Source organism: Pectinophora gossypiella, chromosome 15, assembly GCF_024362695.1.
Source record: "Pectinophora gossypiella chromosome 15, ilPecGoss1.1, whole genome shotgun sequence".
Taxonomy (NCBI): Eukaryota; Metazoa; Arthropoda; class Insecta; order Lepidoptera; family Gelechiidae; genus Pectinophora; species Pectinophora gossypiella.
The window spans coordinates 9,489,009-9,511,530 of NC_065418.1; the positions used below are offsets into that span (position 1 = coordinate 9,489,009).

A 22,522-nucleotide genomic window follows, 5' to 3' on the forward strand; every position below is an offset into this window, starting at 1 on the left:
GTAGCAACATTTTAGCGCTACTTATTTTCCATTTGATTTCCTATTAGAAAAATTGATACCGACATCGCCATCTATGGGGGATAAAATAGAACATAGCTGGAATCGAATGTTTGTGAAAATAATGCAACTCGCTACTAGATGGTGCTATATTTTACACGAAAAAGTAATTCAAGAAAACTAAAAAGATTTTGCTCGTAATATTTATTATCCGTGCACCTGATGTTTTTAATCAATATAATGTGTACTACGATTTCGGCTTAAAATGTATTTTCCCTCGTCGTTATTCTTAATCCTTTCCATCAAATCTCTCCCCCCTCATTTCATAATTATTTTTTTAACTACTTAATTGCAGGTTTGTCTCAGATGGCATAAACTACTTGGCCGGAACTATCGAATAGCGTATCCACAGGTCCCTTTCGTCAAACTTACTCGGACGGTCCTAACCCAAAAGTTCGCCCTTTAAAGTACACATGTAGCACGACCAAAACATGTGCGTTTTACGACTGGGCCCGGACCCACACTATTGGAATCGGCCGCGAATGGAGGCCTTTTCAATTTTTTACCTCCAGTGAAATATTGCGCGGCCGCCTGTGACCGACGCTCGTTAAGAGACGGGGTAGACCGAGAGCCAGGTTCTGTATGCACGAGGCTTTATTATTTTACTGGGGTAGTGATATTGAAAGGGAAAGTTTTCCTAGTAACGGGTAAATCATAGCTGGCTTATTATGACAGTGTAAATCGTCACCTTGTTGTGAAAACTACTTTTACGTTTTGAAAAACCTCGCATTAGACAAGCTAGTTTCGATGAAATGGAAAGAAATGGAGGTTATGTTGTTGGAAATCACATCAGAATGTGTTTTTTCAAAAAGGCGCTTACGTAGTTTGTTCTATCTAATCTAATCTAGCCTACGAGATCCCACTGCTGAGCAAAGGCCTCCCCTTCCTCTTTCCATTTTTCGCGGTCCTGTGCGTACTCCGGACAGTCCCTCCGACATGCGTCCAAGTCGTCGCACCTTCTCTTTCGAAGTCTACCACGACGCCTGTACCCGTCATGAATGGCACTATAAGGCGAAATAACTCTTTGCTTCGCTACTGGTACTCATTAAGGAGTTTAAAGTTCGTTAAAAATTCCACTTTTCCATAGCGAAGTACCTAATCTTCTAAACCAATAGTGCCAGTTCGTGATCCCTTTACGGTGGAAACCCCCTAGGCTAGGCCTATGCTTTAAGCGGGGCTACTATAAACAATTACATCATCAATATTGAACCCAACCCTGACACCAGGGTTGATGAGGTTGGTAATCCACCTCATAACCCACACGATAAGAAGATCAATATTGAACTTCAAGATATCTTATGGGGTAAAAATTCTAGAAAATCAGAGAAAAAGTACCAAGCTCCTGCACTATACCATCCATCGGCCGGTATTTGCCCAGGACGGCAGTTTTGTCGGACAACGTTCCCGTTGTATGACGGATCACCGCAATATTTCACACGCTACACGCTCAATGGTAGATCAATCTAGAACCCTTTGTATACCCGCGGTTTACTTTGTACATTATCAATATTGGAACTTGCGCGTTTGGTGTTATTAGAAGGTAGACCAAGTTTATGTGTACCAAGAAGAGCATTTATCAATGTGTAAGTGTTAAATGGAAGATTTTGTAACAAGAATGTGTTTTTATGGCTCAAATTACATTGAAATGTGACCCCAAAACCGCGTTCAAAAATCTATGTAAATCTGTCGATTTTGCGTACTTTTGAAAGTAGCCTTTTGAAGGTGCCCTCGACTTATATCCCTTATAACGTTGCACAATTAAAATAACAGCAGGACAGGGATATTCCACCTGATATTAACTCAGAATCAAGGTTTGAATCATCCCCCTCAGTATTCGTTACGATGTCACTAACATTATAACCATGTTTTTGTGAAAGGTGCAAGTAAAAACAATTATATTTTTTAGAAATAGAAATGTTTTATTGCATACCTGTGTTCGTAAAAAATGTGTGTGGTGTGGTATGTGTTTTATAATGAAAGAAAACATTATTTTCACGAATGTGCTTTTTAATTTAAATAATATTGCTAAAAAATAAATATCACTGTTATTGTCCTCTTATAAATTTGTTTAATAACAAAACGTTGCAAGTAAAGCAGAGATCAACATATAAGTGTATTTAATTCCATTTACATTTTTACAAAGCTTGTTTATGCTACAATTACATTATAATCTCTAGAATACAAAATACAATTGCGCTAAGGAGTAGTCTGATCAGAAATATAATATAATAAGTATAACACATTTTCATATGTATCATTTTATATCAATACATAGGAATAAGGGGCTTGTTTCATAAAACTTACAATGAAAATATAGATGGCGCTGTTCAGATTTAACGTGATAATTACCTATTTTCTCATTGCCCAAGTACATAATTATTCAAAAATATAATTGTAATTATTCAAAAATATAATTATAGTTATTCCAAAATATAATTATAATTATTCAAAAATATAATTGTAATGGCAGAAGCATATAATAAGAAATGATTGCTTGATATTTGGATCCGATATGTATAGAATTATGTTGCTACCTATATTGCTTCTCTTTATTTTGATCAGAATAATAAATGTGCGGAAGATGAGTTGTGCCTGGCTGTAATAACAAGGGTCATCATTTGATACCCAAAAACAAAGATAAAAGATGCTTAAGTCTGTTTGTTATCCATGAAATTAGAAGGTTAAACAAAGGCAAATTTGGACAGCGTCATCTTTATTTTTTTTTTGAGGAACGTAGCCTCATTTGGTGCTCATTGCGTAACTAGTATAAAGCTGCAAAATATTTCTAATTACACACTCGGCAATGTACAATTGTAAGTTTTATGAAACAGGCCCCTGATTCTTCATTTGATTATAAATAAAAATTAGTACTAATTATTCGAAATTTAATTTTATAAGAACCTTTCTTCTGGCATGTTTTTTTTTTAATAAAACATAATTTGTACTATTAACCTATTAAATAAATCCTAATACATTTCACACCAGACCACAATATATCACTGTTTTAGGTACAAAAGTACAAAATTCGACCTAAAAGTTGCTTATAATTTGGACTATAGTCTTAATGATCTTATTACCTTTCTCGTAGTGCAGCAGGTTTAAACTGGGATCGTTGATCTTCTCTTCTAGAAGATTTATGAGTTCCACTCTGATTGTCTTCAGCATTTCCGCTACCTGTTAATAAAAAAAAACAGTTCACTAACACACAGTTGGCTCGACCATTATAGACAGCAATACGGTTCACCACCTACCATGCTGTTCTAACAAAAAACTTGGGATATAGTTGAGCTTATGTTATGTTGATAAAGACATTTTCGATTAATAATCCTGCTCAAAATCTTTCTTTCTCTAGACCGAATTATATTTGTAAGTTAAGCCTCGTCCTCATTAGGGGACATTTGCAGAGTGATATGTCTTCCCACAGACATCGGCGATAAGGGATTACATCCATCCAACTGCCTATAGGTAAGAATGCGAGATATCGTGCGATGTCGTCTGATATCAACCGATGTCTTTGAGTACACGTCCCTCGATAAATGTCCTGAGGCTTAACATTCAAATATCTACAAACATAATTCAGTCTAGAAAAATAAAAATATTGAGTAAGATTTAAACCCTGGTACTTGAGTAAACTCCGAAAATAACCGAAAGGATTTTTACCCAAGCACCTGGTATTACAAGTTTTATTGAGAGTCTGCTTAACCCGGTGGGAAATAACCGTGATTTTATGTACTTATATGTATGTTTATTGCGAGTTCTTCGGATTTAAAAAACAACTTCATATACGAATTTCGGCCATAACGTTTTACACAAAAAACTACTTACTTCATGATTTTCCACTTGGAACATGATCCAGCCGTCTTCCAAGGAAACTATGAAGGTTCCGTTATGGAGTTCCACCGCCAAACCACACCCTGCGAACATATACTACAGTTTTACGCACCTTTCGACTTTTGACGTTAACATATCCAGGAAGTTTGTGAGGAGTAACACTAGCCCTATAGCGCTGTATAGCCCTACAGCACGCGACGTCACAATTTGATATTGCAATTTTGTAAAATAGATAAGTGTAAAATTCCCTATTATACAGTGGAGCCGTATGAGACTGACATTAATTGCTCCCATAGATGTAGAGGTTGTAACCATGTCAACCTCTCTGGTTGGCATCGCTCCTGGCCACTAACTTCGTCTTGGCTGGCTGCCTTGCCGATAACATCTCCAGATGTGCTAATACACTGCAATTCAAAAATATAAAACAATGCTTAAACTTGTAAACTCACCAGAAAATAGCACCAGAGGCAGCTGGGGCACCATAGAGCACTCCCTGATGAACACTCTTGAAGTCTTCACCTTCTCTTGATACACCAGGTATGGGCTCGCGAAGTAACCCACTGTAGAGTTGATGGACGACGGGTGGAGGGCGACAAAACCATCGGATTTGGTCTTGAATCTGAGTTCATCGGGATTTGGTTGTCTGGGAATCGCGCCGCCTGCTTGCATGTGGAACGACTTTTCTGGTGTTAATACCTGGGGAATTTAAAAGTGGAGGTTTAAAGCTACGCTGCCACTTGAGTGGATTCGCTTTTTAATAACAACAATATTGCTTTTTAGATGAATTGCTTTGATTTAATTTTTAATCCCCCTGATTTCTTTCATCATCATCTCCGTATATGAATAGTATAAATTCTATATATTACCTTTACGACATTCGGGTACAGCGCAGCACATAAAATTGCCGCCAGCAGCTTGTCATTATTGCCGTTTGAGTTCAGCTGTAACAAAAAAGTAACATCAATCATTATTTCACTACATAGGCAAGCCACATGAACGCAGTTCATCTAAAAAGCAATTTTGCATGTTAACATTTGCGCATATAAAACTAAGTGCGCAATGTCAAGAAATGTGAAATATCTATATTGGTTTCTTAGATAAATTGCAACAATGCGGAATTTTTAAACCTATGTATTTATTTATTCATGTTGTAAATACGTATACATTAAGTCATATAGACAGTATCAGTTCGTTCCCTGAAACTAAGATGTTATGACTGGTCAAATAAAGTGGAATATTGGTTGTACAGTGTCGTTACATACCGTCGGTTGTCATACGATGTGCCGCAAACACTTTTTTACAGAGTTTGGTTGTCTATTTGTTAAACGAGGTCGAGGTTTAGTCATCATCAGCCCATTAACGTCCCCACTGCCGGGGCACGGGTCTTCCCTATGGATGGGTAGGGAGATCGGGCCTGAAACCATCACGCGGGCCCAGTGCGGATTGATGGTTATTAACGACTGCTAATGCAGCCGGGACCAACGGCTTAACGTGCCTTCCGAAGCACGGAGGAGCTCGAGATGAAAACTTTTTTTTTGTGGTCACCCATCCTATGACCGGCCTTTGCGAAAGTTGCTTAACTTCAACAATCGCAGACCGAGCGCGATTACCGCCGCGCCACCGATCTCCTAAACGAGGTCGAGATTTATAACATATTAAATATAAAAAGGGGGAAAGCTTTTGGAAAACAGACTCTCCCTGTCAACTGACGTCGAAATTACGAATAACGCGCCGGCCAATATGATGTGACAAACCTCATCCCCAGTGAAAGCAAGGACGGAATCTTTGCGCATCTTCTTCCTCATAGCCGGCATGTCGGGCACGAAGCCGATGTCGGCCAACAGCCCCAGCAGCTGATGCTTGATGTCCGCTAACATCAACAACGTCTTGTGGGAGAGGAAATTCTCGTTCGCGAACACTATTGCTGCGTGGTTGCTATGCTTCATCGCTTGCTGCCATCTCTGGGGAAATAATGAATATCAATCAATCAATAATTCTTTATTGCACAAAGACATAAGTATAGGACATGTACAAATGAATAAAAAAGCACAATACCTGGCCTTATTGCTAAACAGCAATTTCTGCCAGGCAAAATAACTTTACATATTGGAGCGCGGGATAGCGCAATACAAAAAAAGATAAAAAGTAATATTATTAAAAAATTCAATAATCATAGATAAAATAAACATATATAAGTAATCTATCTCCTTTCGTTTGAGTTATGAGGTCAATGACAAGACGTCAGAGACGCCAAAGGCCCCCGACATGGCTCATGTAATGACTACGTACTTAATTAAACAAATAGTAGCCTAGACCAACGCTGCTTAGCGTGCCCTTCGATGTATAGATCATCTTACTTTTGGACAATCGGGTGATCAGCCTGCAATGTCCTAACCAAACTAGGGTGATTTTTGTGATGTCCATACCGGGATTCGAACCCGGGACATCCAAATGAAAGACCTATCCTCTTACCACTAGACCACGAAGGCCGTTAAGACCAGTGTGGGTGCTGTTGTCAAAGTTTTCATTTAGAGGCTTGTGACTGCGTGTACCTTAATTATAAATTAGTGAGTTTAAAAAAAGTGGACGCAATTTTTGAATACTCACTCTATACGCTCTCAAAGTTGTCAGCTGATCGCTATTAGAACACGCAAATTCTCTTCTTTTTGCATCCGCTTCCGACTGAAAAATTAAATGTACGAATTAAAAGCGACTTCGTATCTCCCATCGTTATCCCGTTTCCACAGGCCTGCTTACCTAATCTGAAGATTTGACAGGATTTAAAAGCGATTATATTTTCTATTTATATTACATGATGCACAAAAATTCCAGTACCTTATACTAATGCGTCAAAAACCCTGTGAAATTCAACACTAAGTGTTGCGTGCACCCCGCAAATTGTCATTTAGGTACTTGTGAATATGAGTTGATTGCTTGATAAACAATTTGAATTTTCAATACGAAAAAACAGAACTGCCAATTATGATTTGCATCGAGAAAATATGCCTAATAATAATATTCATTATTTTCAAGCTTACCTTCTTTCCAAAAGGCGCGACGAACGGGTTTTTATGGCTGAGACAAGCCGCCATGGTCAAGGCGGAATCGACACAACAGAATATAGCTCCGAACAGCATAAGTTTCCCTATCCGCACGTCTACGGGTAACGCCGCTAGATGGCGCCCTAACGGGGTCAGCGCGAATGCCGTGTCCACTGCGCCCACGTCGCGTAGACGGAGTAATGCCCCGTCTATGTTCGGTTTTGAAGGAGGCTCTATCGTTTTACCTGGAAATTGAGGGTGGAACGTTACGAGAGAAAAAAAAAACGATAGCAATTGTAATTGTAAATGCTAAGCTAAAGAGACATATCTCTCGTCTCTTTCGCACCGACGACGGTATACAGCTTTGTACGAAAGAGACGAAATATTATGTCATTGTAATGATGCTACGTTAAGAGGTTTATGATAAATATTGCAGTCGTTTCAAGCGTACACCGCTATATCTCATCCTCAAGTATAGGTTCTTGTTTAAATTTTTACAAACATTTTAATCTATGTTCGGTTTGTTTAAATGTTTCCCTTACTGTAAACAGAATGCAAACGCTGCAAATATATGAATGAATTTGTAATTTGTCTTTGCATGTTCAAGATCTCAATCCAATAACTGTATCATTCTTTTATTTGTCAATAATTGCTATTGCACAAGTACATTCCCAAAACCACGAAAAATATTGATGCTGATTCGGGCTACAACCAACCTAATTTGGCAGAGGAAAAACTAACTCTATCTTTTTCTTGCACCTATTATAAGTGAAGGATGGCACTTATTTTATAGCTGTCAAACTAAAATTAGGTTAAGTTGGTGTCCGTCAGAATTGCCAACATCATGGTATAACAAAACCAGGTGTGTTCAATCCTACAAGCCACCATTGCTAGACCATTGACCTTTGATGACGTAAGTGTTACCATTAAATTGGTATCTCCAACATTCGAAGGATGTAAATGTTATTATTGAAAAGTAAGTGATTACTGACTTATGTATTTAATTACTATAATTGTCACATGTATAAAAAATATTACAATTGTGAGTAAATCTTTCGCTAAAAGTTCAAAATTTCCTTGCAAACTAAATTAATCATTGGTCGTGGATAATTTATTTTTTACGAAATGGCAACGCAGGGTGGGATGACGTCTGTTGGGCTAACCTTGAAATGTTAGCTGTCACTTTTGAGCATAGCTGGTTTTCTTAAACCATGGCCAACATGATCAACTTACCCAAAACCTCATGGACGCTCATATCTTGGAACAATGGCAGTATTTTGATCTTCAACAGCAACTGTTCGAGGGGAATCCTGTGTATCTCGGGGACGGGTTGTTCCAGCAAGTGATGGTGGAAGCGATGGGAGGTGAACAGGTGCACGCATACCCCAGGCATCACTCGACCAGCGCGACCTTTACGTTGTTTCGCGTTAGCGCGGGATACCCATACTAGGTCCAGAGATTCCATGTTGCGGTTTGAGTCGAATCTGTAAAGAGATCATCATCTTCCTAGCATTGTATTTTTTTGCAAAAGGGCCGCTTACCTAACCTGAAGATTTACAAGGAATGGTTTTTTACAGAAGCGACTGCCTGTCTGACCTTCCAACCCGCGAAGGGAAAACCAGCCCAATACAGGTTAGGTCACATACCTCCGAAAATGTATTTCTCGGGGATGTGGGTTTCCTCACGATGATTTATGATCCGAACATGAATTCGCAAACAAATTCGACATTGATTTCAAAGTGGCAAGCGTTCTACCAACTAGGTTACCACGGCTCACCGAATCTGTAGAGGTAAATTGTTTTATCGCCGAAACTGGAAAGCATACTGAATATAAGCAAATGATATTTTGTTTTATGAGATTGAATTCATGTTTTTATCATAGATAAATGATATCACGTGGTTTCCAGGAATTGTGCTCACTTAAAGGCAATAGTGAGTGTATACCATACATACTATAATAAAAAAATATATGTCGTTTTATGTGCACAGTGGAACAGCGTGATATTTTATTGTTAGTAGGTTATGAAGGGAAACCTACGTAACCAAAAATTTTATATACTTTATAAAAATATCAATAATTTAATTATAGGTTTGGCATCCATTTTCTGACAAACTGTAAAATCAAAACATTAACCTTTTTTTGTCAAAAGGAGACTATCTGTGTTAACTTGCTAAAGGTAGCTTGAGATTTACCAAAACGCTTTACATCTCATTCATAACACTAACCGTTTCTCCTTCATTCGGCCGCAGTCAATGACGAACACACAGTCGTCAATGGTGACGGAGGTCTCTGCAATGTTGGTGGTCAGCACTATCTTGCGGACCCCTTTCCTGGGCTTCTTGAACACTAGCGCTTGTTCCTCACCAGACAACGTCGAGTGGAGAGGGACCAACATGTACTTTCCGGTTCTGGAAGTGAATAAGCAAGTCATTGTAAATGTTATGGTGTAAAAAATCATATATGGAGTAAAAGGTCCACGCCGCGACTTGTGCTGAGTGAGGCCCTTTTATCTCAGGACGTCCACCACCACCTTATGATCATTGTAACTAACATCCTCCTATGCTTTTTGTAATTGTTTTGTGAAATTTTAAAGTGATGTTATTGTCTTGTCTTTGTATGTGGCGTCCTTTTTATAATAAACAATTTCTATTCTATTCTAGAAATCACTTTGTGATCCCTAGTTTGGTTAGGTCAATACAGACTGATCACCTGATTGTCCAAAAATAAGATAATCCGTTCTTGGAATGGCACGTTAAGCCGTTGGTCCCGGTTCTATCGTATGTGTTGTGAGGTGGATTACCAACCTCATCAATCCTGGCGTCAGGGTTACTATTGAGCGGCCAAAGGCACCTGACATGGCTCATGTAACGACTACGTACTTACATCAGTAATTGGTAACTGGGACCAACGGCTTAACGTGCCTTCTGAAGCACGTATCGTCTGACTTTCAGGCAATCAGGTGATTAGCCTGTAATGTCCTAACCAAACTAGGGATCACAAAGTGATTTTAGTGATATGTTCCCATCGGGATTAAAACTCAGGACCTCCGGTACACTATTGGAACATAATACTTACTTAGGGCTAAAAGTGTGACTGTCCATCAACTGATCATGCATAGCCATGATCTCTCCTATCCCGGGCAGGAAGATCAGAATGGCGCCCTCTCGCGGCCAATTGTGGTCTCCCTCCACTATGTATGTGAGGACGTGCTCTATTAGGTCTTGGTTGATCTGCAAATAATGTATTTTATTTTATATTTATGTAAGGAAAACGTACAGCTTAATAAAATAACACATGTCATATTATATAGATATAACACACTTTAGGTAGTACAGTAGCTAATAACATTGTTTTAATAATAAAGTTTTCACCAAAAATTAATGCATGCACTTGGGCACTTGGGCATGTAGAAGTAATAGGTTGAGTGTTCGATTAGCTCAGTAGTGAAGATTGACAGTGAGTGTTGATTATTAAAAGACAGTTCTGGAGATAATTAATGTTTACTAAAGTAGAATAAATGTTGAATGTTAATGTTAAAATGTTTCGAATGCACCCGGTCGCGCCGATACCGAAAAATGCACTAATTATAAAATATAAATTACCGCGATGCGTCGGCAATGTGCTGACGACGCATAACGTGTTTGCTTTAGACGCGTGTTTGGTGTATTACACCAAACATTGAGGAAGTATATCACTAAGAGAAAATTAAATCGATTAAGTCTAGCTCGGCGTTAACAGCCTCCGTGGTCTAGTGGTTAGAGCGTTTTTTTTTTTTTTTTTTTTTTTTTTTTTTTTTTTTTTTTTTTTTTTTTTTTTTTTTCTTATACCCCTGCCGCGCAAGATAGGCAGGGACTTTCGTTAGCAACATACGTATCTTATCAACATATAGTATATTATTTCTATTCTGCCCGGAATAGGGCCCTACACTATACGCACACATTCATTCTGATCCTCTATTACCATACCAGTTCTCGCTTTTATTCCTCTCGCACTTTTATTCGTCGTCTTTCATTCTTGTCATACCTACTTCCCTAGTCTTAACTTTCTAGGGTGCAGACACAGAGGGGTTTTCTTTATTGTAATAAATGGTTGCAAAGGTGTTTTATTTACAGTCTTAATTTACACAGTTTTAATTCATACAAGTTTGTTCTTAGTCTATATCTTATAACTTATAAGCTAACAATTGGTTACTAATGTTTATCTTAAGACTAATTGCTTATCTCTATTTTTTCACAGTGACTGTTATAGGTATATTACAAAATATACTATGTAGTCATGTTTCTTATCTATGAGTTCCTTTTATTTACTAATTTTACAATTTTTACGATGTAGTTCACAAAAGTTTCGCTATTCTTTTTATCCGTGATGACTTGATCTAGGTTTCCATTTTCGAGTCTATATCCGATCCTTTGTTCCAGGTCATACCTCTCCACTCCGTAAATGGGGCACTCTACAAGAAGATGGGGCACAGTCTCAGCCGTACCAGGGTCGCAGGCGCACGATGGATTGTCCTTGCACTTGAACCGCGTCAAGTACGCGGAGAAGCCACCATGCCCCGTTAAAGCCTGGGTCAGCTCCTTGGTGATACGCAGTACACGCACAGTCCTGTACGCCTCGGCCGCGCGCGGGAAGAACAGCTTGGTGATCGATGCTGTTTGCCCCGTATCGTATCTCCGGTTCCATTCGTCAAGAGTGTCCATTCGGATCATCCGCTTGACGAATGAAACCGGGTACGCATCATAGTCCGGCTTGCGCTTTGACTTTAGGGCAGCCTCCTTTGCGAGCGAGTCGGCTCTCTCGTTGCCCTCCAACCCCGCGTGGGCTTTGATCCAGAATAAGGAGACGCTCTTATTCTGGATACTGCAAGTTCTGATGGCGTCTCTTGTTTCTACGGCAAGTGGGTGGAGGGCTCCGGGGTTCGCAACTGTAAGGAGAGCTGCCATAGAATCGCTGTATATGGCATAGCTGGTTTGTCTACCTTTCAGGACCTCACGCATGGCGGCGCAGAGGGCAAGGAGCTCCGCCTGGTATACGGTGCAGTATGACGGCAAGGCAAGCTTGCGAGTTTTAGTCTCGGTCTCTCCATCCCAAATGGATAGAGCGGCTCCGACTTTGCCCCCAATCTTGCTGCCGTCTGTAAAAATGCGTAGATGGAAATCGCTGTTGCTCCTGTACTGCTCCTCGTCTACCAAGCATCCCAGCCCCACCGCTTTCCGCTCCGCCGGGTGTGGCGCTTCGATGGCCGGTGCCATTCGTTCTATCTCCCCACCCGCCAACGCTGGATGGGGCACTCCCTTCTTGGCCTCGTATAACGATGCCACCTCGCGGACTCGGAGATCGAGAGGGAGTATCCCAGCCAGAATCAGCGCCGAGTTCAGGGAGACCGTTCGATAGGCCCGACACATTTTCAGCGCGAAGCTGCGCTGGACCGCGTTCAGCTTCTTTCGCACCCCGACCTTCCCTGCTGCCGATGCCCACGCGCTTGCCGCGTAGAGGACTATGGGCTCTACAGCCGCTGTGTAGATGCTGCGTATAACTTCCGGGTGCAGACCCCAGCTTACTCTCGCGGCCCTGGACAGCTGCTTGTAAACCCCTACTGCCTTAGCACAGACGTTGGTGACGTGTGAGTTGAAGGTGAGTTTGTGGTCGATGGTAAGCCCTAGGAGTTTGATCTCGTTTGACATGCCAATGTCTATCCCGCCCATGCACAGGCGCGGGGTGTCATGTTTCAGCTTCCGCGTTATTAGCATGGCAACTGTTTTGTGCGGTGCAAATCTGAGCTTATTCATGACACCCCACCCCCGGACGTGCTCGAGAGCGACATTGGCCTGTCTCTCTATCTCTAGCGCCGTGTGTGCATCGAAGACAAGCACGACGTCATCCGCGAACGCCTGACACCAGTGGCCCTTCCGTTCAAGGCTTTTCAGGAGGGGATCCAGAAGCAGGTTCCACAATATGGGCCCCCCTATGGACCCCTGCACACATCCCTTCCGCGTCTCCGTCTTGTACTCCGCTCCTGCATATCGGACTCCCACCACTCTCTCGCTCATATAGCTGTTCATGACCCTCCTCAAGTTGGCCGGGCACTTTTCCTCAGCCAGTCGTACTTTTATCGCTGGCCACCATGCGCTGTCGAAGGCTCCCTCTATGTCTAATGAGACCACTGTAACCATTTTCTTTTCGGTCAGTTTAGTCTGGATATGTTGCATTAAGGTATAGAGGGAGTCTTCAGTGTTCTTCTGGGGCATAAAGCCGTACTGGCGGGTACTCATCTTCGGCAGTAGGTAGAACTTGAGTCGGGCCACCAACATCTTCTCGAATACTTTTCCGAGTACAGGCAGGAGCCCAATCGGCCTGTATGATTTTGGAGTGGTGTAGTCGTCTTTTCCTGGTTTGCGAAGTATGACCACTGCAGCTTCCTTCCAGACACGCGGGAAATAAAGATGTGTGAGGCACTTATTCATTAAGAGTAAGATCAGCTGAGGCTCACACTGTATCACCTGGTCCCATATATCAATTGTGAGGCCGTCAGGACCGGGGGCTTTCTTTGGATTGAAGGACTTGGCTGAACTTAAGAGCTCGTCCACTGTGAATGGGGGGTCGCAAGGTTCATCTTGCTCTCCCTCATTAAGCTCCTCCGCCTTCTTCCTCACCCTTCTTTGTCCTTCATTGTCCTCTTCCTCCTTATCCGGCGGGTAGAAGGTCTCGGCTAAGAACTTCGCTGACCCTTCCGCGTCCAATGTCCCACCGTCCCTGACCATTTGCAGATCGACTTCCCTCCTTCCTGTCCTTTTTATTACCCGGTATATTCCTTCCCACATTCCCTCTCTATCCTGCTTTTCGCAGAACCCCTTCCAGCTCTCGACCTGAGCTTGGACCACTGCTAACTCGTACTTTTCCTTCTGTTTCAGGTACTCCTCGACAACCTTTGGTCTCCTGATTGGCGCTGCACACCGGATCCTCCGTTTCTTCGTGACGACTTCCTTTTTCATTTCGGCGAGTTCGTCGGACCACCACGGTAGGGTGAGTTTGTCTACAGGCTTCTTTTTCGGAATGGTTTGTATACACGCTTCCGTTACTATGGCTGTTAGGTCATTTATATTGATGATTGTACAGATTGATGCTCAGCAGGAAGTCTGACGTCCAGAGCACAACAATGCCAGTCAACTTGACAGCTCTACAGTAGTGCTGCGTTTTTCAGTTAGCAGTACCAGAGTACTGCGTCAGTGGCCTAGTTATACTAGACCTGTCAATAGACCAGTTAATTAAAAATAGATTAAAGGTAAGAACTACAATGTAAAAACATTAATAAGGTAACAATTACAATAGCTTTACAAACTATATTTGGCTCTACCTGGAGCTTGTCAAATAAATGTGTAAATAAGATTTAGTTTACAATAAAAACACACTAACATTAAAGGAAATAATACAAAGCATAATATAAAGAGCATATATTTTTGAGGGCTCTACGTAGAGTTCTGCTGTTCTCTGTCCCTTAAGACCGTCTCTAGCGGAGCAGATATAGCCAACGCCAGGAAAAATTTGTTAAGTTAGGGCAAATTTACGAGATAGAGCCGAAACTCTATTTGCACTCTATGTAGAGACCCGTTTCACACGTCAAAAGGTAGGTCTTCTTTAGCACTACCATCAGGAAAAAACCGCGTCTAGATAAGTCTAATAGTTCTTGAGTTATATCGGTTTGAAATTTTTCAAGATGGCGGCGCCTATGTCAAAGTCCACCTTCGAAGCCCTATAACTCCGCCGCTACCGCGCGCAGACCACTGGTGTTTGGGCTTTTTGGCACCAGCCGGACTCCCTCTACCCGGCAAAACAGCTTTCAGGACTGAATTTTTTCAGGCGACAGATTCGCCTGAAAACAGCTTAGGTGGACAGTGTGGGTCGGGGGACTGATGCCAAAAGAAACCCCAACAAAATCGGACAGAATGGGGCCGAGCCAGAGCGGCCCAAACTCTTCTGACAGCTGTCAAACTCGATGTTTGACACCGTCTAGCTCAGCAACTATTTTAGTTGCAGTACTGAAGTTTGGGGTGCTCCGTCTCAGCGCGACCTGAACCTTCCGCCGGAACCACTTTCAGGACCAAAAATTTTCAGGACGCCGATCGTCCTGAAAATCGGTGGGCGAATAGAGGTGATGCCCCTGAGCCTCCCAAAAGAAATCCCAGTCTCCTAGGCCCCGTACTTTCCGAGCTACGAGGCGTCAAAGTCGGTTTGACAGCTGGCTCAGCTGTCAAAGTCCGACTCTGGGGGCGAATAGCTCAGCTTCTGTTACTCCTAGAAGCACGGGGTTTTGGATGCTGGGTTTGGCTCGATCTTCCCTGCCTCCTGAAAGTGGTTTCAGCTGAAAAAGATTTCAGTCGTCCGATTCTCCCGAAACCCGCCCAGCACGAAAGAAGCTCCACTCTGCTCACCACGAGTGGAAACCCCAGTTTTCTCGGACTAATAGATCAGGAGATATATGAAATTTAAATTTTTAAATGGCGGACAAAATGGCCGATTTTGTCCAAACTCGGCCCCTGATGAGCTAGAGACCTGGAATTTGCTTAGTTTATAGACGAATACACAACCTAAAGTGGACTACGTCGAAAAAATTTTGGATTTTGGGGTGTTTCAGGAGTTACAGCCAAAATTCCTGAAAACGTTATATCTCCGGAAGTATCAATCCTAAAAATACACAAAAAATACCTAAAAATATGTTGCAATGCAAACCAACTTCTGACATACACAAGAATAGTATCAGCCGAAATTTACACGTGTTACATGCAAAAAACTGAAATTTCAGCCTTTTACCATAAATATCCCTATAACTCCGAAGTTTTCAGTGTTAAAATTCTGAAGATTTAAAGATGCGCTAAAGAAGTTAGCGCGCAACCAAAACTGATTTCAAATTTGAGACAGCTACTATACTTTCGGAGATATAGGGGGTGACAATTTAAGCACAAATATAGAAATAATATGAAAAAGAAAGGTCCAAAAATTCTAAAAATTGCACAGGATTTTTTCTTGTTTCAGGGCACATAAGGTGATATTTTTTGCGAACTCGTGACTCCTCTCCTTCAGGATGAAGGTCAGCACGTGTCTTTTGTTTTTCACGTATTTCCTGGAGTTTCCCTTTCAGGAAAATTCTCGAAAAATTTCCAAAAATTTTACTCGGGATGGCGCGTCGTCCGATGTGTCGTGTGATAGTGGGGCACTTATAGTTCGGGAGTGGTAATAAAAAATATGGTTAACCACGTGGGTTTTTTTAACCTTTTAAGTGTCCTTGGCAAGGTCCTGGCTTTGTCACTGAAATCCCAATGGTAACACAACACTCCCCAGATGGGGCTCACTTCACTGATCACACAGACACTTGGATCAAGAAAATCGCACTACATTAACTATTTTTAATGATTTTTTACTGTGGAGCACTATAAAAAGCGTGGTGCCTCCGTCAACGGTTCGTGGTTGAGTCGGTTAGAGCGTTAGGCTCACGATCTGGAGGTCCGGGTTCGATTCCCGATGGGGACATTGTCGAAATCACTTTGTGAGACTGTCCTTTGTTTGGTAAGGACTTTTCAGGCTTGAATCACCTGATTGTCCGAAAATGTAAGATGATTCCGTGCTTCGGAGGACACGTTAAGCCGTTGGTCCCGGGTATTAGCCGTAAAAAACACATCCACCAACCCGGATTGGAGAAGCGTGGTGGAGTATGCTCCATACCCCCTCCGGTTGATTGAGGGGAGGCCTGTGCCCAGCAGTGGGACATATATAGGCAGTTTATGTAAGTCTAGCTCGGACGGGACTTGAACCTGCAGCTCTTGGCAAGCCGGGTCGAACGTATTAACCATTACACCACCGGGTTCTTATCTTGTCGACGCAGTTTTCGATCTATATCGTTACTGTACTAACGCCTCTTACTACATATCTCAAGGATATTGATATAAATGTAATAAGGAATTACACTGGAACTTCAAAAAGGATTTTAAACAATATACAAAAGTCGCTACTCAAACACCACAAGGCATATTTTTTTACTAATATTAACTTTAAAAAAATATAATATTACAGCTCCTTGTGGATTCGCGACTGTTAGTTAGTGCTTGAGACGTTGGATGCACAAAACTATAAAAATAACAGTTAGTCATAAAATACCTTCTCAGTATCCATAAGATACATATTCTTGCAAGTAGTCTTGCTACAGCGGGGGTACCGGGCAACCATCTGAGCTATACTCAAGTTGTCGTCTCGTATAGACACCTTCGGCGGTTCCGTCGCTTCTGATCTTACGTCGCAAGTCTCCAAGTCCGTTTCCAAGTCATATTTTCTATCTTTGTCACCTGAAAATTTTGAACCAAGAAACTGTAGTGAACGAAATAAGAGCAAGAAGTTCGAAGACAGATATTTACAAGAAAAAACTACGATGTTTGTTTCTAAAAGCGATCATTTTTGTTCAACACTAAGGTTCAGAATTAAAATAAACAAGTTGAATCGACTTGAGCGCGAAATGAAGTAAGGCATTAGCCTTATCCACATTAAGTAATCTTAATGTCAACTAAATAAATACCTTTTTTAACTTTCCGTGCGTAGGGCCCATTTTCTTCTAACACATAATTTGTCATCTCCATAATATCTTCCAAAAACAACTGCTCCACTGGGAAAGTTCGACCTGAATCACGATAACAAGACAAAAAACATTATTAAAATCTAACCAAAAAATATAACATTCAAATTTAATAATCGAGAACTTGCCTGGAATTTCCAAAATTGGAACCTTTTCAAAGTAACCGGCGAACAAATCAGCGTTTAAAGTGGCACTCATGAGAATGACAGTCAAGTCTTTCCTCACTTTGATAAGGTCCCTCAAGATTAACAGAAGGAAATCGCTTTCTTCAGACCTTTCGTGTACCTCGTCGACTAAAACGTGGGTGACTGACTTCAGTTGCGGGTCGTACTCCAGTCTTCGTAGGAGTATACCGGTCGTACAGAAAGTCAAGCGAGTTTTCGAACACACTTTGCTTTCTAGTCGTATCTAGAAGCATAAAATACTCAATTTAAATACATTTAATACAACCCTAAATGACTAACTACGCAACTCTTGACGGCATGCCAACTATTTTATTTTATGTCGAAATGTTACATTTCTTCCAAATACAGAGAAATTTTGACAAAAAAATGTGGTAATGGTTTACTCCAATTTTTCATGTTATAATAGTTAAAACATTTTCATTTGGATTTTAAAAGGACATTCAGCCTTACTACTTCAAACATACCTGATAACCAACGACCGATCCCGCCTTTTCAACCCTTTCTTCAGCCACTCTGTCTGCCACTCCGATAGCAGATATCCTTCTAGGCTGAGTGCATATAATCTCCACGTGCTTCTCCCCATCATTATCGAAATTCTCGAGCCAATCGTCCAGGATATATTGGGGAACTTGAGTACTCTTACCGCACCCTGTTTCTCCGCTTATTACGACGACCTGACAAAAATAGGGATAAATACTTAAACTCTTGGGCTAGACAAAGTTACAAGACCTTAGAATAATTTGTGTATTATTTTAATACTGTAATTTTAAATATTTTAATATAAAAAAACAAAGCGCAAAGTCGAGAGGAGTGGAAAAATCAAGGGGAGGCCTTTGCCCAGCAGTGGGATCGTATGGGCTAAATAAGATAAGATAAGAATATAAAAAAAATCGACAGTCTCTCTAAAATGGTCAAAATACCTGTGATTTCTTGACAGCATTCAATATATCTTTCCTTTTCTGCCAAGCTGGCAATTTTCTTCGTCCCGACATCATTTTTGAATACCTATTGTCGTCTTTTTTCTGCCAATAATCTTTAGCTATCAACCTGTCCTCTCTTAACACTTCTTCTAAATTTATATTAGCTCTCTTATTTTTCACATCACCTTTTTTATAATGTGAAGGCAACTTCTTTTTACTTATATTAGAATCTTCTATTAATTGAGGAAATAAGGCATCTGTTGTGTTTGGGAAAGTTCTTGTATCAAATTGTATAAAATTCGTAATTTCCTCTTCATTATTTAATAATTCCACTAGCGAATATACACAAGGTACACCATCTTGAGCTAATACTTTAGCTTCTTCTACCAACCTAGCTGTTATTCGTAGACATGTGAGGTGTGGTATTACACTTGTTGGATTCTCAGTTTTGAAAAATAATACTGGTGGTTGATAAGGATACACAGTATCATCCGGAAACCGTACTTCTAATTCGTAAGTAATTTTCTCACTGTCTGTGCTTTCTGGTTTAACAGGAGCGCTTTCAACATTTGATTCATGTAAAAATTTGCACTTTGCTCCAAATCTACAAGGACCTTTCAAAAATAGTTTACAGACTTCTTTCTTTTTTTTGACATTGTTGTAGTTGATATTCTCTTTCTTTTTAGGTTGAACTTCTTTACTTTCATATAATTTGGTTAGATAATCTAGGCTCAGGGTAATACTCCATACATTTGTTTCTTTTGACTTGAAACTTGAGTCATAAATTGACTCCAAAACAGCCTGTTCATCGTTTCTCATCTCTAATAGTTCAGATCGTATTGGTATCGCCTCACGTGCTGGTCTATCTTGAGGATCTACTTTGAAATACTTGTAAAATAATGCTTCTAGCGCTTTATCAACATTTTCTGCAGACATTTCTAACACCTCTGCACAATGTGCCTTGTGGAAGTGATATCTGGAAAAGGTTAATTTATTTAAATATTTACTTGTGATGGATATGAAATGAATATTAAGTTTTTATTATATTTTATAACATATACAGCTCCATTATAAAAGAGTTAGTGATTTATTACATATTCAAAATCCTTTTTTATAGATAATACCTATATAATTTAAATATACATATGAAATAGGTACAGTAAACTGAAAAGATTTGTATTACTAAATATGGAGATGTATAAAAAAAGGTGCAGGTAAGGTATCTTATGTCATTTACAACTTGAACTTACTTTTCCAACTTGGACAAGGCAAAGGCCCTCAACCTTGTTTCTGATGATTGAATTTCAGGTTTCGGAGCCAAGGAGTAGTCACAACCACCACGCACCACAAGGTTGCCTCTCTCCATCCAGTAACGGTTGCCAAGGTTTGTACCTTTGTCCTGAAAAGAAGTTTGAAAGTAGAATCTTAGGACTATGAAAGAGAGAAAAGGCACTATTAATGATGATACTCAAAGTCAAAAACATATAGGTATATCAAGTTTTTGTTGTCTGAAAATAAGTACTTTTTTATTTATTTTGTGTTGTGGCAGTTTTCAATAATTATTTTGTGAATGTGTACTGTGGCATTATTTTATCTTTTAAATATTTAATGGATTTTATTTAAAATTTTAACTAATTTACTGAGCAGTTAGACCTTGAGAGTAAATTAAATTGAACCACGCATCTATGGAAAAAATAATCAATAATATGAATTGACTTCACTAAAATTATCTCAGTACTGTAGCTTTTACTAAAGCTGTAAACGAATAGTTACCTTGTAAAGGCTGGCACTTCCAAGCTTGAAATCAGATCCGTGGATAAATCTCAGCGTATCCAACACAAGCTTCTGTGAGTCAGCACTGAGTCGAATAGTTTGCATTTCCACCTTGAGTTTAGGGTGAGACTCCTCCTCTTTAGGTTCATTTTTGGGCTTTCTATAAATAAATACAAATAGAATAGGGATTTTCATAAATAAAACACAATATTGTGCAACATCCAAGTTTACGATCGAAGTTATAGTGTGAGGTTATGCGTACCTTACGCGGGCGTCAACGGGCTCTCGAAGAAAGAAATCTTCAGCCAATTGACGGCTCTGGTAATCCATATTGAAACAATTAATTAAACTGGTGATTTAACTATAATATTAAGAAAAATATCCATAGAAATAATACGTGGAAACGCTGGGTGGGACGTCAGGCGCTTGTCAAACGCTAGTTTTTTTTTTTTTTTTGGTTTGGTTTTCCCCGAAGGGTAAGGCAAAGGGAACTATGCCCATACAGCCATGTCTGACGTATTTTTTTTCTTGATGATTAATGAAATGGTGAAAGGTGATGAATGATGATGATGAAACCTAAGCCCCCACCCTCGGAGTAGACTCCTTACTCCTACTCCGAACCCCAAACGAATTAACTCAAAAGTCCGCATAAACTTTTGAGCTATGAAGCGGCTTCCTAGCACGAAGCGAAAATAGGCAGATACACTTTGTTTATTGAACACTCCAATATAATAACACTCGCGAATGTCTTCCGACTAAATTAATGCGATCATTAACCACAAAACACCACTTCGTATTAATTATTTAGATTATTCAATGAAGAAAGCAACTGTCCCGTTCCCGTTTCCCGCTAAAAAGCTGTCAAACGCTAGATGACAAAACTGTCAACTGTCAGTCAAAAAGCAAGCGTTTCGTTGTTGCAGAAAATTACGTTTATGTCAAAAACATGGAATTCCAAGATGAAAACTTAGCAACAAAGTCGACCAAAGAGACTAGTAATAAAAACAAAAGAATAATACTGGCTTGTAAGCATATAAGTATTCAGGAAATGCCATTAAATATTTTCTTTTTCTTTATTTATTTAAAGGCAAAATAAACATTATTTTTACAGATTATTGCCAGTACCTATTAACTATGTAACTAAAAATAAAAACTATTTTCATGAAACTTATTAAAACAAATAAATTACAGAAACAATCTCAAATACGAGATCAATGGTATACTCTTGTACCGATCAATGGTATACCCTAAAAAAAGGACAGAAAGCTATTATAGGTAGGTACTAAGCTTATTAAACTCTGCTTTTAAGTAGTTGGCTTTTAGTGGTGGCGGCACAGACTAATAAAAAGATAGTAGGTACGTATATTAACAGATTAAGTTGGTACCTATTTTGGATACCTAAGTACCTAAGCATTTAAACTTTTTGTTTCCGTTCCTTCTACAGATTTTCATTTTTGTATTTTGTAGAGAAGACACAAATGAGAGTACTAAATGTATCAATATTCATAATAATAAATGTACCTATTCCTAGAAGCCTGAAGTCTCTCCTTTTGGTACTTATTTATAATTATGATTTTTTGTTTAAGTAGTTTTAGCCTGAAGAGAAGGCCAGAGTAATTTTGGTAGAGATATTTAGGTATGGTACAGTAGAGACATTTTTCATTCATCACCAGCCCATTAACGTCCCCACTGCTGGGGCACGGGCCTTCCCTATGGATGGATAGGGAGATCGGGCCTTAAACCATCACGCGGGCCCAGTACGGATTGGTGGTTAGTAATGACTGCTAATGCAGCCGGGACCAACGGCTTAACGTGCCTTCCGAAGCACGGAGGAGCTCGAGATGAATTTTCACTTACTTACTTTTTTTGAGAGACATTTCATGAAGATTAATTTGAGCCGTAAGAGAAGGATAGAATAGGGCTAGGCTGTGATTTAAGGGCACCTAAGCATCTATTTATTTTGCTTAAGGGTACCTAAATCCGACACTATCTGCTTCCCCAACTTAACAAAGAAATATTTGTAAGTATCTGTTTTTGATCTTTTCTCCAAATTCCGATCATTGTTTTTTCGCAAATGCGCAAGCCGCGCGAAACCA

The 22,522-nt window shown here is 40.1% G+C and overlaps 1 protein-coding gene across 1 annotated transcript; it reads right to left on the reverse strand.

Moving 5' to 3' along the window:
• Positions 1–2,049: 2,049 nt before the first annotated feature.
• On the reverse strand, positions 2,050–20,860 carry LOC126373279 (putative ATP-dependent RNA helicase DHX57). Its single transcript, XM_050019356.1, has 18 exons — positions 20,689–20,860; positions 20,427–20,586; positions 19,904–20,052; positions 18,654–19,629; positions 18,198–18,407; positions 17,677–17,956; positions 17,492–17,593; positions 17,080–17,264; positions 10,006–10,160; positions 9,156–9,338; positions 8,163–8,413; positions 6,927–7,174; positions 6,496–6,570; positions 5,643–5,849; positions 4,755–4,829; positions 4,338–4,584; positions 3,883–3,971; positions 2,050–3,231 (listed from the first exon to the last, which is right to left on the reverse strand). The coding sequence occupies exons 1-18, from the start codon at positions 20,754–20,756 to the stop codon at positions 3,088–3,090; spliced, it is 3,804 nt and encodes a 1,267-aa protein (XP_049875313.1). The 5' UTR covers positions 20,757–20,860; the 3' UTR covers positions 2,050–3,087.
• Between the last annotated feature and the right edge of the window lie 1,662 nt (positions 20,861–22,522).